At 36.0% G+C, this 17,703-nt stretch overlaps 1 protein-coding gene across 1 annotated transcript in view; it reads left to right on the top strand.

Annotated features, from left to right (window-relative positions):
- LOC138700020 (aminopeptidase N-like) overlaps positions 1-17,703 on the top strand; it is an 81,111-nt gene that overhangs the window by 9,515 nt on the left and 53,893 nt on the right. Inside the window, exons 2-3 of the mRNA XM_069826308.1 lie at positions 32-211; positions 10,915-11,043. Of these exons, the coding sequence (XP_069682409.1) occupies positions 185-211; positions 10,915-11,043 (156 nt within the window). The 5' untranslated portion in view covers positions 32-184. The remainder of the gene's footprint in view (positions 1-31; positions 212-10,914; positions 11,044-17,703) is intronic.

Below are 17,703 nucleotides of genomic sequence, written 5' to 3'. Positions count from 1 at the left end.
ACATGGTAATCTAATTCAAACGTGCTTACAGTCGGTTCCTGGTGGGGTCGTCCACACGTAATGGCAAGCATCTCAACGTCTTCGGACCGGTAGCGGCGGAAGCAAGGTGACTGGTTCTCGCAGCACTTCGAAGCACTCGTCAGTCGCACCTTTCTCTTCAGAGGCTTCTGTTCAGCGTCGCGACATGGGTCCTCTCCAGCTAGGCGTTGCGGTAAGTCCAACGACGTCGGCGACTTTCCAAGTATGTCAACACTACGTTATTTTCAGTAATATTAAGTGTAACTTCTTGAGTTCAACTCAGATCTACATATCTTGGAATACGTATGTTAGAATGTGTTAAACATGAAGACGACGACGAGTTGGAGAGCATTTAAGTTTATCCCCTGCAACCTATCTGGGGTCTTTTCTGACTCCATACTTTTTACATACGCTTGTAAATTGGCAGAAAGTAGTTCTATACATCCATCTTTTATTACACTCTCTAAATTAGTTTGTATAAGTATTTTATTTTTTACATATTTATTTGTATCTTCATTTTTCTGCATACATTTTTAACACTTATTATATCATTGATTAAATTTCCAACTTCTTTACCGTGTTAATATTTTTAGGATTTACCTTAGCTGATTAGTTTCGAAGTCTTGTCCTTCATTGTCGAAACTAGTCAGCTGAGGTAAATTCTAAATATTAACACAGTAAAGAAGATGGAAATTTTTATCAGTGATTTATTTGTAATTGAATTTCGAATATTTGGACTTGAGGTCATATATACATATCAGGCAAATTAATTCAATTAGGTTTCACCGCCTCATCCCATCACACTTTGAAATTTCAAATGTCACTCATATATTATTGTGATACTTAAATGTGAAAGAGTATTCAATTGTTTATACAAATCATTCGTTTCACTCCATTTGTGTCGTCGACTCGCACCAGGATTGTTGTTATTGTCAATTAGTTGTAGATAATTTCCTAAATTTAATCAATTAAAGTTACTAAATTAAGTGTTCAGAATGTGTTCCATTGTTGACTAGACAATAATACAGCCATTTCGGAACTCCTCTACATAACATTGCTGTAGTATCAAAATATTCATAAATAACGTAAATCCAAACTTATATTTTTTGTTATCTTCTATCATCAATCCTGTTTAAAATTGTTAAAGAATAGACTTATAATACACAACCGTAATATTACTTAATATTAGTTTGTACTACTACCTGAAATAACCTGTAATCAACAATAGGGTTTGTAGTTGTATGAATTTTATTTCAGCTGTAATCAACAATAAAAACAATTCAGGTTGATGGGAGACGGTATAAAATAAAAAAAGTGAAACAAATTAATAAGAAATATGTAAACAATTGATGTTGAATACTACTTCAAATTCAAGTATCATAATTATAAAGTGACATTAAAAACTTTTTCCTTGCATTTTTAACTATGTCCTGATTGTACCTATACAGTGTAAAATATTACCATGGCAACTAAAGCTTACGATTAAAAAAAGCCTGCATGGTACAATAAAAAAACAAGGTACAAGGTGGGCCAGTCCAACGGAAATATTTCAAGGCGCAAAAAAAAAAAAAAAGAAAAGTTTCTATTATATCAATTTAATGAGTAGAAATGACAAATACATGAATAACCATTAGGTATGCAACAAGAAAAAAAAAGTCTTAAAAATTACGTCAGCCAAGTGACCTCCATTGAAACGCACACATTCTTCGAGTCTGACCACGAACTGCTGCATAACCCCTCTCAGCATATTGAGAGGTATCGCAGCGACTTCTTCTCGTATACATTGTTAGGGTTGAAATTGTTCTGGGTGGATCTTCCCCAAACACCTTCATTTTGAAGTGTCCCCACAGGAAGAAATCACATTCCGTTAAATCAGGTGACCTAGGAGGCCAAGCGATATCCCCGTTCCGAGAAATGACGCGGCCCGGGAACAAAGCATTCACAGCATCCATCGACATTCTTGCGGTGTGGCTTGTTGCTCCGTCCTATTGAAACAGTGTGTTTTCATTCACTGGAAGATGGGCGAGTTGTGGTGTAAAAAAGTTCTGTATCATTTCAACATATCGCACTGAATTAACAATCACTGCATTTCCGGCCTCATTCTCAAAAAGAGATTGGGCCGATTATTCCAGTTAATGAAACCTCGCACCATACCGTTACCTTTTAGGCATGGAGAGGTTTCTCATGATCACTGAAATCAATTAATTGCAGTTTGCAGTAACGATGAGCACCAAGTAACAAAACATGGTAGAGACAAACAACTTGGTTACTAGGGAACGCGGAGATAGTGACGTCACCGCCTAAAGAATCATAAATTGTAAAGTAAGAAGGTAGAGAAGAGACGGTTATTCATTCTCACCCTCTCCATATGAACAGTATACTCCCATCAAATCTTTGCGATTGACTGGCCCACCTTGTACAATAAAAATGTAAGGAAAAAGTTTAGTTGTCTCTGTAGGAGTGCCGTTTGAAATAATTTCAAAGGGAGTGACAAGGTTAGGGAGTGAAACCTAAAATGCAATAATTGTTAATTATTAAACTGATTTTAAACTTCCCCCTCAGTATCTAAATTGACGTGTTTTTAATTAAATTCAATTCAAATAAATAGTTATTAAAAACGGGAAGTTTTGAAATGGAAGCCCATTATATTCTATCCATTGCTTTAATAATTTAATCATGTTCTGCACTTTAGTTCTTTTGTAGTTTCTTCCAGCGCTTTTTCCTTATTAATACAATATTAAGCTTTCATTTTCATGTATTACAGTGTCATCAACTTATGACACTTCAGCACGGATTCCTTATGAACTTTTATTTCATTGATCAATACAATATGATACATAGTTATATTGATTTTCGGTTTATTTTCTAATTATAGGTACAGTAAATTAACTCGAAATTTACAATCATATGCAGGCTATTTATTATCGCCAAAATCTAAAGCTCTCTAAGACTTTATTTATTTTGTAAACACTAAATGGAAAAAAAAGCTTTCCGAATGCAGTAGTCCGGACGTCTCCAAAAGCGTACTCGCGAGTAAGCCCCTGAACGGAACCGAAGCCAGTACGTAATGAGCGCGCTCCGCCTCACCCATCCCCATCTGTATTGTACTCAATGTTTATGCGCAAACGAAGAGCAGTGGTGGACTGCCCTTATCACTGTGTTAGTCGGAGTGTTCCACCGTTCCGCAATGTCTTCTAATCATGGACGTAGTACATTCAAGGATGAATAGGAAGAGAAATGTTAGTGGGGAGAATGTGAAATGCTTAATTTATTCGAAAATTCTGCAGGTTGTGTTAAAATTCAACATGTGACGACTCTACTCGACACTTCACAAAGAATATCATACAATTACAGGCATGTTGGACATGTGAAAATAATTTATCTTGGGGCTATCTGTATAACTGTTGGTTATACATAATAATCAGTATATTACAATACGTTTACACCCAGTTCCGCATGGCATACTTATAGTTTTTCGTTTAGTTTTAGGTGAAATGCGTAGACCTACAAATATTTTTATAAATATAAAACAAGAAAATACAAATACAAATCACACACGTATCCTCAGTCTTAAACAAAAAAAGCTTCTTGCTAGCTATGTTCTAGCTTGGAATATTGGAAAATCAATGAAGCCCTTTACAGAAGCATCATTTGCAAAATCGTGCATACAGGACGTTACTAAAATACTGTGTCCAGAACAAAGTCAAAATTTAAGATAATTAAATTGTTTCCAATTACAGTTCAGAGAAGGAATTTGAAGATTGTAAATGTAATTGAATCTGAAGTCGAAACCACAATTAACCAGTTTGTAGCTTACTCACTTGCATTGGACGGAAACACAGATAGAAATGACAAAGCTCACCTAGCCGTTTTCATCCGAGGAGTTAATGAACATTTTACTGTGTCAGAATGTCTTCTAGATGTAATTACAAAATATAACTGGAGAAGATCTTTTCCAGGCGCTGGAAGGCACCACAGAACAGAAGAGGTTGAATTTGCAATAGCAACAGACAAGGCTCCAGATTCATATATGTCAAAGTAATATGCGACGTATGATATTTCTTATTCTTTTGATGTTATTAGTTGTAAACATAAGCAGACCGTTGCCGCGATCCCCCACTGATCGCTCCCATCTGTTGAGGTACGAGTCTCTTCCCCTTCTCTAGCCTTACAGCACACTGATTCGGCGGGCAGCATAGAGAGCACGAAAGACGATACGCATTTTGGAGACCTTTGCAGTAGTCTATAAAAAAGACATTCTACAATTTAAGTGCTGTAATAATTCAAAGGTGAAATTTTATTTTGCGCTGAGTGTTATCGACAACAGTCTCTCTTTATAACCAAAGTCTGCAAGCGTCGCGACCGAGTGCCGAGTTGCCGCGTTGTGATTTATTTACAATCAATTTACCCAGTACTTGAAATGATGTCTACTGTTTCCTTTTAAATTACCTTTCTGACGTAAAATGGAATTCTAAATGAAAAAAAAGGATTGATGTGCTAGAGAAATTAATTATTACTTACGTCTACGGAACTAGGATGTTCCAATCGAAACAAATGGGAAAAAAATTTTAGAGCTTAAAAGATCTGCACAAATTACATTGAAATATTAAAATTAACAAAATTCTAGTCGCTCAGTAGTTAAAGAAAAAGAAATATAATAATTGTTGTTATTGTTTAGTCAACTGTCCGAAGACAGGCTGAACCTCACAAGAGATACGAAGAAGGCACCACTTATGAGGCAATTAGGCCAGGAGATAATGGGGTATGGTGGCCAGTTCCTTTCTCCTTTCATTGCATACATCGCAAACTAGCTACATATTACACTAGTCAGACTTCAGATGCATACAAACAATTGTTTTTCCTCTGACACATATCGTCAAGTGAGATGTATTGCCTGATAATAGATGTACATACTAGTCAGAACCTCAATCAGAGGATTATAATAACTATGTTAATTTACTACAATGTTGTCATGCCGGTTAATATATATGATGTTCTTAAAATCTTGGTTGCCGGCTGCACCACCAAGCTTATGAATTATGACCGAACTGCGGTGCAGGGTACCGAAACGCATGAAGTTACGGACGCACTGACCACTGTGTTGTGTAGAGAGAGTGGAATGGGAGATCGAGAGTGCAGTTACTCCTTGCCTCAACATGTAAACATTCAGTCACAGTAGGACACAAGATAAATATTCACGTTTACAAGTATAATAGATACAGTGTATTTCTAGTACAAAAAATAATTGCTTAACATTGAATGTTTCAGTTTACATTATACTGTACAAGTTTTAACAATATAAAATAATTATTTATGTGTGAGCAGAAAATAAAAAAATATATATAGAGTACGGCACTTACATAAAATACATTTCTTTACAATTCAATGATCGAATTACAAGGTACATTCGCAACGTATCAAAAGAAAAGTATCTTCTACTTTCACTCAAAATAACTTTTTTTAAGAAACGCTTTTAAATATTGTTGAAAGGGATGTTGGCATGTACCAACATTATACACAAATCTCGATGAAATTATTCTTCATGTTCTATGTGTGATTTTGAAGTTGGAGGTCAGTTTTGACTAATTAAATATTTTCCATGTACCTTTTGCTATTACACTGCTTTTGAAAGAATCGAGTTCTATCTGTCCTTATACTTTTTTAATAATTTGCAAAATGCAGTGTCTTTTCCTTTACTAAGAAAATATTCCTTTCCGAACTTCTCTGTAAGTTCGCTCTGAAAGAAACGTTTGGCGCTCTTAATTTTCAACGTGATCATCAGTAGTATGAATAAACAGCGAAATTAATACTAACACAAATATGCGTGTATAAATAATCAAATAAATGAAAAGAAATAAAATGTACTTTTTTACTCACAGGATCTCAGGTACGTGTGGTGATTGTAAGGACCCATGCTAAGCAGAATGAGAAAGGCGGTAATGTAATTTCTTACGAAACAAACTGTACTCTGCACAGTGCCATCCCACCCCATGGATCATGACGTCACGTATACTCCTTGCGTTCCAAACTTCAGTCTCGCGAATCGGTGACCTGGGCCGCAGTCTGGTTATGGCTGAGAGTTGAGAGTTGAGAACCACTCTTCATTGTCATTATGAGTTATACAGTAAAACCCCGATTATCCGCCACCCTATTAACCGATTGTCGTCCACACCTGTGGAGTAACGGTCAGCTCGTCTGGCCGCGAAACCAGGTGGCCCGGGTTCGATTCCCGGTCGGGGCAAGTTACCTGGTTGAGGTTTTTTCCAGGGTTTTCCCTCAACCCAAGATGAGCAAATGCTGAGTAACTTTCGGTGCTGGACCCTGGACTCATTTCACCGGCATTATCACCTTCATCTCATTCAGACGCTAAATAACCTAAGCTGTTGATAAAGCGTCGTAAAATAACCTACTAAAATAAATAACCGATTGTCGGATTATCCTACTTTTTTTGCTGCAGAAAAAATATGAAGTACTGTACAGTATGTTTCTAGGTACTTTTCCAAAAGGAATGCTTCGCTGTCGGCAACAAAATAGTTACTTGTAAAACAGTCATTACCTGTTTTCAAAGAAATTACCTCAAGAACTTTCACAAACCCGTGTACCATTCAGACCTTATCTTTACTATTCGAGTGGCAGTTATGCAAAATGTCTTCCATGATTGTCAAAAGAAAACGTATTGTGTTAATTATCTAAAAAAATTACAAATATTTTAGAGGTTTGAGAAAGGAGAAACTGCGGTTAATGTTGCTTCAAAGTACGCGAGTACAACTGAAAGCGATTTAATAATAATAAAAAAAAAGATATGTAAATCTCCAACTTGAGACTTCTAGTATTCTTGTATTTCCACAGACAATCAACCAACAACCCTTGGTTTCAAGAAGCCGTCGTTGACAACCGAACTTTTAGTGAACTCCTGATCCACTACAAAGCACGTTAAACACAAGACCATGAAGGAAATCACAAAAGTGTAGGCCAAAATATTATGCACTTAATTTATGAAAATATTTTATGATACGGATTATCCGATTTTTTCGATTAACCGTTCAGTCCACCCCCTTCATCTTCATTACCACGGTTCTACTGTAAGTCATTTGGATGGGAATTAGAACAGGTAGAGACATTCAACAGTGAAAAGTTTGTGACTGCAAAATAACAGAAGTTATAACAATTTGATAGACCTATATTTAACATCGTCATTCTAATAATGTGAAATATAATTCTGTGACAATATTTTTATTTGAGTAATCAAATTTAACTGAAAATCGAGGGCAGGATTCCTCTGGTGAGTCAACACAATTCGTCTGAAATCACGCATGCGTTTGCCACAACAACATGCCTCAAGCGTACAGCTCACACTCTGAGAAGTGGAGTGATGTCAGTGAGGTAGTAGGGTGACACGTGTTTGAATTCGTGATCAGGCCATTGCTTGCGCTTCCGAGAACTCGATATTGAAGTCTTGAGGGCGATCGAGGAGTGTTTTAAAGCTACCAGGAAAAGAGACAGACAAAGACTTGATTCAATATTTATGCAAAGAACCGCAAAGGTTGACCCGTTTACCGCACTTACCTTGTTCCAAATAATAAACAGTGCTGCGTAAACAAAGAGGAGGAGTGGTCTCCCCTCTTGCATGATGCGCAAGCTTCTTCTAGTATAAGATCATAGTGACGGAGGTGTCAGAATTTAGTTCTAGATGATATGCAGATTAATAATAATAATAATAATAATAATAATAATAATAATAATAATAATAATACCTCCTTACTCGCATAATAGACGCACTTTTTTCCATAATTTTTGTATTAAAATTCAAGATGCGTATTATATGCGAGTAAAAATTTTTAGGGGATAAATCATAACTACCTGACATCCCACGTGATAGTACTGGTTTCAGTACCACTATGAACCTCTACTGAAGCATCACTTCCATTATACTCTACTGTACAATCACTTCGATCGTCGTTATCATATTCCCAAATAACATCGTCTTCCGAACCATCAAGAGTATTCGAGACGACTGTCTTCAAAAAACGTTTTGTAACTACTGCTGGCAATATCATGTCCCAAGCCTTTCTTATCCAATCACACATCACTTCTGTTGTCGGTCGCTGGATTTTTCCTGTCAGCGTCATTTTGTGGCCCCCATCTGCCATCCACTGCCCGTACAGTTTCCTGATATTGTATTTAAATGGTTTATTTATGTTATCATCTAAAGATTAAACATGAAAAGTGCATCCAACATTACTATTGTATATAATTATGACCATAGGTGCAATTGAAAGTGTAACCCTGTCATTTTGTTTCCCCCTACATATTACTGTCAGAAATTTGGGTGCACACATTATGTGATGGCATCTATTATGCGAGTAATAATAATAATAATAATAATAATAATAATAATAATAATAATAATAATAATAATAATTATAATAATAATAATATCTTGAAACAACAGTAACAAATATAAATGACACTCGGGAGGAAATTAAACGCAGAATAAATATGGGAAATGCCTGTTATTATTCGGTTGAGAAGCTTTTGTCATCTAGTCTGCTGCAAAAAAATCTGAAAGTTATCATTTATAAAACAGTTATATTACCGATTGTTCTTTATGGTTGTGAAACTTGGACTCTCACTTTGAGAGAGGAACAGAGATTAAGAGTGTTTGAGAATAAGGCTCTTAGGAAAATATTTGGGGCTAAAAGGGATGAAGTTACAGGAGAATGGAGAAAGTTACACAACGCAGAACTACACGCATTGTATTCTTCACCTGACATAATTAGGAACATTAAATCCAGACGTTTGAGATGGGCAGGGCATGTAGCACGTATGGGCGAATCCAGAAATGCATATAGAGTGTTAGTTGGGAGGCCGGAGTGAAATAGACCTTTGGGGAGGCCGAGACATAGATTGGAGGATAATATTAAAATGGATTTGAGGGAGGTGGGATATGATGGTAGGGAAGGGATTAATTTTGCACAGGATAGGGACCGATGGCGGGCTTATGTGAGGACGGCAATGAATCTCCGGGTTCCTTAAAAGCCATTTGTAAGTAAGTAGGCCTAAGTAAATAATAATAATAATAATAATAATAATAATAATAATAATAATAATAATAATAATAATAATAATGAAATTGATCTGATACAATAAAACAATATTTAAATACCATTAGTTTATGGATAGTTAACGACACTCATAGCTTGTACTCTTTCATTTGATTAGAGGAAAATCAACAGACTAAACTTCAGCAAAGAATAAAGACTTACACTTTACAAAGTTGGAATTAGCAACTTTTCGTACAAATTCTGAAATATGAACAGAAGGATTAATTTCACTCTCTAAAACATGAGGACTGTCCAGAAAGTAAGATTTCCTGGAGCCGTTTACAGAAAGAAAACACAGTTAATGGAAAGATTTATTGCAACAGATACAGCAAATGAGGCGCTGCGTGCAATAAACAACTTAACTCTACTCAAGTCGTTATTCCGGCGATTGCATTTTCATAATCTTCCATGTCTTCTCTATCAATTGTAAAAGCTGCATTCCATTTCGTTGACTCTAAATGACAGGAGAATTCATTATATGGAATACTGTGCTAAGTCGGAAGGTTACAAATTCGCAGTACAAATATACGTTACACTCATGTTTAATACATCAGGGTGTTTGGCAGTATCATACAGCTACAATACCGTTTTCCACTCATTCAATTATTCAGTATAACTTAATATACCACCAAAGGAAGAACTTAATCTAAAAATCCTCCTTGTCCTGGCTTAAAATTATCAAATAAAAAAGATATTTCAGTATTGAAATTCTTAAAACCAGAAAATGCATGTTCTCCTCAAAATATTTTGAATTTTGAACAAGTGCTGGATAAAAATCATCCTTCAATTGAAATCAATGATCATGAACGAGATAAGAATATTCGACACCATAGTGGAGGAATTTTCATCTCATAGTTTCAGAATTTATTTATTAATACATCTTCTTTTCTTCTTACTAGAAATTTAAAACAAACGTTATTTTGTTTGTACAGTATATTTCCATAAAAATGTAAAGGCTTATCGGCTAAAATTCTTATTGTGTATTATTTTGATAAGCTGAAGACAATCTACTACTCATTCAATAAAGTTCGTGTATATTAGTGTAATAACACTTTTCTACTAGTTTTAATGCCTAGGTACTCCAATTTAAGAAGTCTCAGACTTACTCTGCAATACTGATTTAAGTTTTACATACTTTATACAGTACATTATGTACTATTAAAATTTCTACATGGTTATAAATATTTGACATTGTTTTTCTCAAAACACAGGTTTTCAACTGAAGCTATTATTGCATTGAGCGCCTCAATAATTGTAGAGCTATTTTTTTTTTTTTATATATTCCCCACCAGAATTGGAACATTTTTCATACCTTGGGATCTACTTTAGCATCCCTGTGTCGTAGAAGTCTGCCGCCTGAGATCGGAACCAGTGTGTGGCAGCCGTCTGATCTCTCTGTTGATCCCACGGTAAGACAAATGTCTCATTCCGATGGTGAATATGTTTAAAAATATCTCAACAAATTATTGCTGTATCTGTTTCAATAAATATTTCAATGAAATTATGTTTCCTTTCTGTAAACGGCCGCAGGAAAACTTACTTTCTGGACTCGCCTCGTACAATAAGTGAGATTTTACGTGACTAGTACAGATATTTCTTTAGCAAAGTACGTGTAATTATTGCTACAGACACGTTAAGTTGAAAGTGAAAACTTTCTAGTAATTGACAGATGATTGGGAACAAGGAATGTATGGAGTAAGAAGCATTGAGAGTAGTCAAGCATGCAAGCATGGAAAGAGTAAACGCCAATAGCATTTCGTAAATGTACAACGTTTCTTGTTTCTGTCCTCAGGTCCTGCTGCTCTTGCAAGTCTCATCAGAGGAGATCAATTTCCGCTTGTCGCGGGCAGTAGTACCAACACACTACCGCCTGGATATAGAACCACATTTTGAAGACGACAATTTCACTTTCTATGGACAGGTACTGAAAACTGCCCCTGTTTTCCCGTCTAGCCTGATGTGAGAATGAGAAACACGTGAAAGCATTCGAAAGACAGATGAAAACTACGTAGAATTTATTTATTTTTTGTCTGATATTTTCTTCACGTATGTGATCTATTCTGACATACTCTACAGATGGGAACTACAATTCCATATAGTACCTATTTCTATTTGATTTGTTGATTCATTCGAATTAGTAGCCTATCGTGCATTACTGACGCTATGTTCGGTTCAAGTTTGTCGAGTGCAGCGAAGTTCGATATTCGCCTGCAGAAGGAGGCCTGTCGTGTTTGTTCCATCTTGTTATAAAAGTATTAGCTGTCCTTCACTCGTTTCAATCGCTTAAGAATTTTAACTCATATCTTGCGATTAGTTTTTCATATGAAATGGATGAAATTTTTAATGTTTTAGTTTCTCTCTCATGTTCGAATATTGCAGGACACTAATCCCGATACGTCCTGCTACTTTCTGATATGGAAACTTGAATTTCCTTATTTATATAATCTATATAGCATTAGTTCATTGACACATCTTGTATAGAGCTTGTATGTAAAAAGCTGTCTGCTCTTTATTATGTTCGTTTAATTACTTGAGGTAGATGTTAAGCATTGCTGTCATCTTCAAGTTTCTCAACACAGACTTCGTCTTTCAAACTTGTTTCACATTGAAGTTCGACACATGTTAAGAACACACGTTCGCCGTCGAGGTCAAGGTCTAAAATAAAAGTAAAAGAACTCGCCCATGCCATTCTAGACACTTACTGTTATGTTACGTGAATGTCAATGAAATAGGTGAACAAAATCGATTACATTAAAAGTAGGAATAAAGTACAGTGAATAACTGACTTTACTTAAAAACTTTCTATATTAGTCCTAGGGATTAAAAGGTCAAGAGGGGAGCAAATTCCACCATCTTTCTTCGGATCCTTTTACAAGCAAAACTTACATCGCAGAGGTATGATGATGAACAAAAACGCTACGACAGTCTAGTATATACAGTCACGAAGCTCAATACGTAGTAAATATGCATCCATAGATAGTTGCTAACCACTAGGATCGCTAATATCGCCTCATTACAGACAATGGGAAATAGTACCGGCACAGTCTATTGTTCCTAGCACCCTCACAACTCAAGCTTCGTGACTGTATATACTAGACTGTGACGCTACGAAGTTACGCTTCAATTTAATATTTCATTTGCATAATTCTCGAGTAAATTTGAATATGAATGAGACCCGCCTTGGTAGATCAGTTGCCGAAGAAGTAGTTAAGATGACTGCGGGCCTGGATCCATATCCTGATGATGGCGGAGTCGCTTTTGTTGTGAAAAAAACTAAGATTCCTGAAGGTTATTCTCGGGGTTCTTCCTTTTCTCTCCATTATTCCGCCGTCACTTTCCATTTCAATATTGATCAGCGTCATTTCAATAGTATCTGCCCAAAATGGTGCAGCGTGATGCAGTACTGTAACTGACGTTCAGATGACATCGGTCTGAGGAGGCGTAGTGCGCTCTCGGTGGTGAAAGGATACTATAGTGGGCCTTCAGAGGATCTTGAACCTACGTGACTGAATCAACAAATTGTACCACAAAGCTGAGTCACGATATCTATGAAGAAAGCGGTCATTCGGATTAAACAAACATTACTACAAAAATGAAAAGAAGCATTTCGTCGTTGTTCCTGCAATAACTCCTATGTGACATATTTATCTATTTTCAGATTTTTGCTCTATTAAATAACTTAAATAGTGATACAGCAAATAATAAAATCTCCTATATGTAATTATATTTCTTTCTTTCAAAAATGTAAGAATTCACAATCCCCTACATACGGTTGCCACAGGATGAATAAATGTGTTTTTTCCTCCTACTGAAAAATTGTATATTTTGCACATAGGAGTTATTGCAGGAACGACGACATGCAACAAGCTCGTTGGAGGACACGATGCCAGTCTTCGGGCTCCTCTTCCGCATAAAGAAAAAATATGAAACAGCTCCATCTCCTAACTTTAGAAGCGAACGAAGAGCACTTGCGGAGAGACGGTGTGCCTAAACCACTTTTCCAGTATCAGGGAAAATCTCGAAATCTATTTGTTACAGTATACAGCACCTTCTCTTTATATTCTTAATGAGAAAATAAAAATTATTATTGAAAATATTTTGTCTTTCAGGTTATTATTTTATTTTTCAAAAGATTTTATATTATAACAGTGCTAGGTATTTCTGGAGATCCCGATAATAACGAATTGATTTTTATTAATATTAAGGAATTGTTGTTTTGTTTTTCAGTCAATTGTCCGAAGACAGGTCTGAACCTCACAAGTTATACCAACAAAGCACCACTCATGAGGCAACTAGGGCAGAAGTTAATGGGTAGATGGCCAGTTCCTTTCCCCCCTCCATTGCATACATCGCCGAATAGCTACTACATATTACACTAATCAGACTGCACATGTGTATAAGCAATTGTTCTTCCTGTGGCACATATCGTCAAGTGAGATATACTGCCTCATAATAATAATAACAATAATAATAATAGTAATAATAATAATAATACTTTATTGCCAGAACAAAGGTACATATTGCTTTTTTTATATAAAACACTCTAGCGTGTACATAGATGTAGGCCTACATATCAGCCAGAACCTCAATCATAGAACATTAAGAAATTAATAGGTTATAATAAATCTGTAGAGAAAGAAATCGCCATAAATTGCGGAATGGAATCCTAATAACGAAATATAAACATAATTGCGATTTATCATTATTGTATAGTTTTATAGCGAATTTTAAGTTCTGAATTTTTTTAAATTATTCCGACCACTGCACAGTGGGACGAATTGCGATTCTAGCCGGAACAAAATCAATTTTCACATGTTCTCATTTTTATGCGTGTCCTATCTCAATTGTTGCTAATGAATCACAGAATGCTTATCTATGAGAGAGAAGCTTTGACACTAAACATACGGACGTCACGCAATGATGTTGACGAGGATTCCCCTCCGTAACCAGTTTTATTGCTCAATCACGCTGAAATAGTGTAGGAAGCAAGCTTGTTTTCTGTGATCTGGGAGTGAAACATTTCGTGATTTTGAAATGGAAAATGAAGAATAAGGTTGGTAGATAATTATTATATAAATTTTATGTACATAATAACTTTGAAATTTTAGAAACGGAATATTAACTTAAGGGCGGCAAATGCGATTTTTAAAACTACAGTATTTATCAAAGTAAACGTTGACTTATAATAGCAGAATCACACAGAGTCACATTTATTTTTATGTCAGAATGTAGGTGTAAGTATGCACTTTAAGACTAACCTAGTTTCAATTTCTCTGCATGTGGTTAATTTTTTTCAGACTTGGAACCGCTACCGGTGATTTCGCGCCGTGATCTATTTCCAATACTTGCCATTAAAATGGCGACTTAGATGAACTATATAGATACTTATGTTTTGAACAAATGATGTATTGGAACATGTGATTCTAATAGCGAGAAGTGCATTTGTAATATTTAGAAAAATAGTCGAAGTAATTTTAACAGACGTTGGATGCAGTGGCACCGTAAAAAGGATTATTTTCTTAAAAAACATTGTTCTTGGCAGGTCAGGACAACAACAAAAATATTTTTGCAGCTAGAAAACAGGAGATTATTTTTAGGTTTCGTTCTCAATTAGGGCTTCTTATTGACAATCCAAAATCTGGTGACCCTGGACATCAAATGATGGCGATACTGCACGTCTGTTTTTGAAAACCCACAAATTACAGCCAATATTACGGGCATTAGTAAGACCTCATTCACAGATTTTCTGTAATTTTATGCACCATTTCATGTGGATATTCAATATGTATTGAGGCGTTTGAGAAGTACACCAATGATACAGCCCATTTATATGTACAATTATATCCATGCTACTACATGCCATCCAGCTTGCATAAAACACTGATACATGGAGGAAAAATTGCAGAAACTGCCGTACTTCCTATTGGGATGTTATTTGAAGATGCTCAAGAGACAAGACACAAAGATTTACGAAAGTACAGGTTAGATCACGCTAGGAAGTGTTCTCGTGAGAGAAACTTATGAGATGCCCTACACATGTCGTTAGTAACTTCTGATCCCATCATATCCCAGATCAATCGACATCCAAGTCCAAGAAAATCAAAACTATAAGTTGAGATAATTAAACTGCTACAAGTAACAGCTGTGAGTGCAAACAATAGCACTGCTCAAATGTAATCTCAAGATGAGGACGACAGTAGCGTTAGCGGGTCAGACACTTCTGGAGTTACAACAGACGCTTCAGATTTCTAAACATGAGTCATAAAATTTACTACATATATTACTTTTCTCTTCATAGTAGTGTGTGAAATAATTTCTGTTCACTTTAATTTTTTATTCGCATTAGTTGTATGCAATTTCTATTATTGTATGATTTTTTTAAACAAATAGGCGTTCTATACTAAATTAAAAATTCCCATACAAATATTTCATTAAATGTCATAATAATTTACCTTCATCTTGCTATTTTCAACGATTCGAAAGGAATTTATCAATGGTTTTGTTCCGCCTAGAATCGCAATCCGTCCCACTGTGCACTGGTTAATTGTTGTTCACTTGGTTTCGTTATATTCAGAACACTCCTAGGACCAAGCAAGCACTTGCAGTTTCTAATGCAGATTCTGAACGATTTTTTTCTAGGAACAGTTTAATTGCAACAGAGAGGCACTTTGGAATGTTGGAGTCCACACCTGTGGAGTAACGGTTAGCGCGTCTGGCCGCGAAACCAGGTTACCTGGGTTCGAATCCCGGTCGGGGCAAGTTACCAGGTTGAGGTTCTTTCCGGGGTTTTCCCTCAACCCAATTTGAGAAAATGCTGGATAACTTTCGGTGCTGGACCCCGGACTCACTTCACCGGCATTATCACCTTCATCTCATTCAGACCCTAAATAACCTAAAATGTTGATTACAGCGTCGTAAAATAATGTACTTCTCCTCCTTCTTTGGAATGTTGGAAAAGAATTTTGAAACCTGGTGCCAGAGTTATGTTTAAATAATATTGTATTCTTTGCCATATGAAGTAAATCGTTTATTTATATTGAATATTTCCTCTGTAACAACTGTAATCATATTTTACAAGCGAAAACATATGTTATCACATTACTGAAACTAAATTTTTGTGAATCAATTTGAGTTGTGGTATTAGTGCAAAACAAATATTATAATATCGGAAAAAATATAAAAACTTAATTTACAATAATGATTTTAGCGCTGCCACTGTATTAAAACATTTACAGTAGTGTATTCAATCATCTTTTTCTTGACCATACCAGTCTTTACCATACTCGAATCAACATTACATTGAAACGTTTCTCTAATCTGTACACATATGGCTCAATAAAAAATTGTCCAACCTAACGGATAGCCCAACGTAGAGGGAAGTAGAAATGTTTTAACCATGCAATGGAAAGGCAATTACTGTACGTAATGTTAAAGAACTACAATATTTAGAGACTTTGTCATTTAGTTCGCCATTAACAGTTTCACGAACTCCCCACTGAAATTTTGTTCCCATGCATTTAATATTGAGATCCTATTATTTCTAATGTTTGAAACTGTTGATTTAGAAATTCCAAACTATTCTGCAATTTTATTACAACTGACACCATAACGTAAACGATCGATAACTTCTTTCTTCCTTTAAATGGTTAATTCCAACAACTTACACTTACCCATATTCAGACACTCTACTAACTGCACAAACTGACTCTCGCAGGTAAAAACCTCAAGAGAGACTGACATTTACACTGCAGGCCTACTGAAATAATTTCACATGATAAAGTTTACTGTTAGGAAAAATAATGCCCCTTCACCCCATACTAAAATTTAGTCACAGTACTGTTGCAAAAGGACAAAGCGGATAGTTCCAGGAAAGTAGAAAGAGGTTCACAGTTGCTGTACTGTACAAGGAAAACTCCCTTTCATTCCACTGTGCTGATGGTTCTTGTTAAGCACAAGGGTTCAATGAAACTCAACTTTAAACAGGTAGCAAAAATACACAATAAAGAAGAAATGCACACAAGTGTGCATAGGATGTTTGTTCGTTAGTGTTCTGTGCTAAGTTCGGTCACTGTTTTTGGGCACTCGGTACACTGCAGGACGTGGTACTTGTCATACCTTGCACCACAGAATTTGCAGACACACTTCTCGGACACTGTATGGAATTGTGATGTGCTGCACACTTTGAAGTGAAATCCATGCACTGCTAGCATAGCACTGCTAGCACTGGACGTAAAGGACAACAATGCCCCAACGAATATCTACATATACGCCGATGACATGACCATGACAGCAAAGAACATAGAAGACTTACAGCACACCTTCAACAGGCTTGTAACCTGGGTAGACCAAAACGGACTAACGATAAACGAGAAAAAGACACTACAGATGACTTTCCGTAGATGAGGGAAACGGAAGGCGCAAGACACATTAACATACAAAGGTGATGACATAAAAATCACAAACTCCTTCAAATATCTTTGAGTGACATTCCAGACAACAGGAACCACGTTCGGCCTACATGCTGAAGAAAAAGCCATAGCCGCCACTATACGACATACGACACCTACATAAATACACAATA

Source organism: Periplaneta americana, chromosome 5 (genome assembly GCF_040183065.1).
Source record: "Periplaneta americana isolate PAMFEO1 chromosome 5, P.americana_PAMFEO1_priV1, whole genome shotgun sequence".
Classification (NCBI taxonomy): Eukaryota; Metazoa; Arthropoda; class Insecta; order Blattodea; family Blattidae; genus Periplaneta; species Periplaneta americana.
Note: the sequence above shows the minus strand (reverse complement) of the source record. Positions and strands in the feature narration are given on the sequence as shown.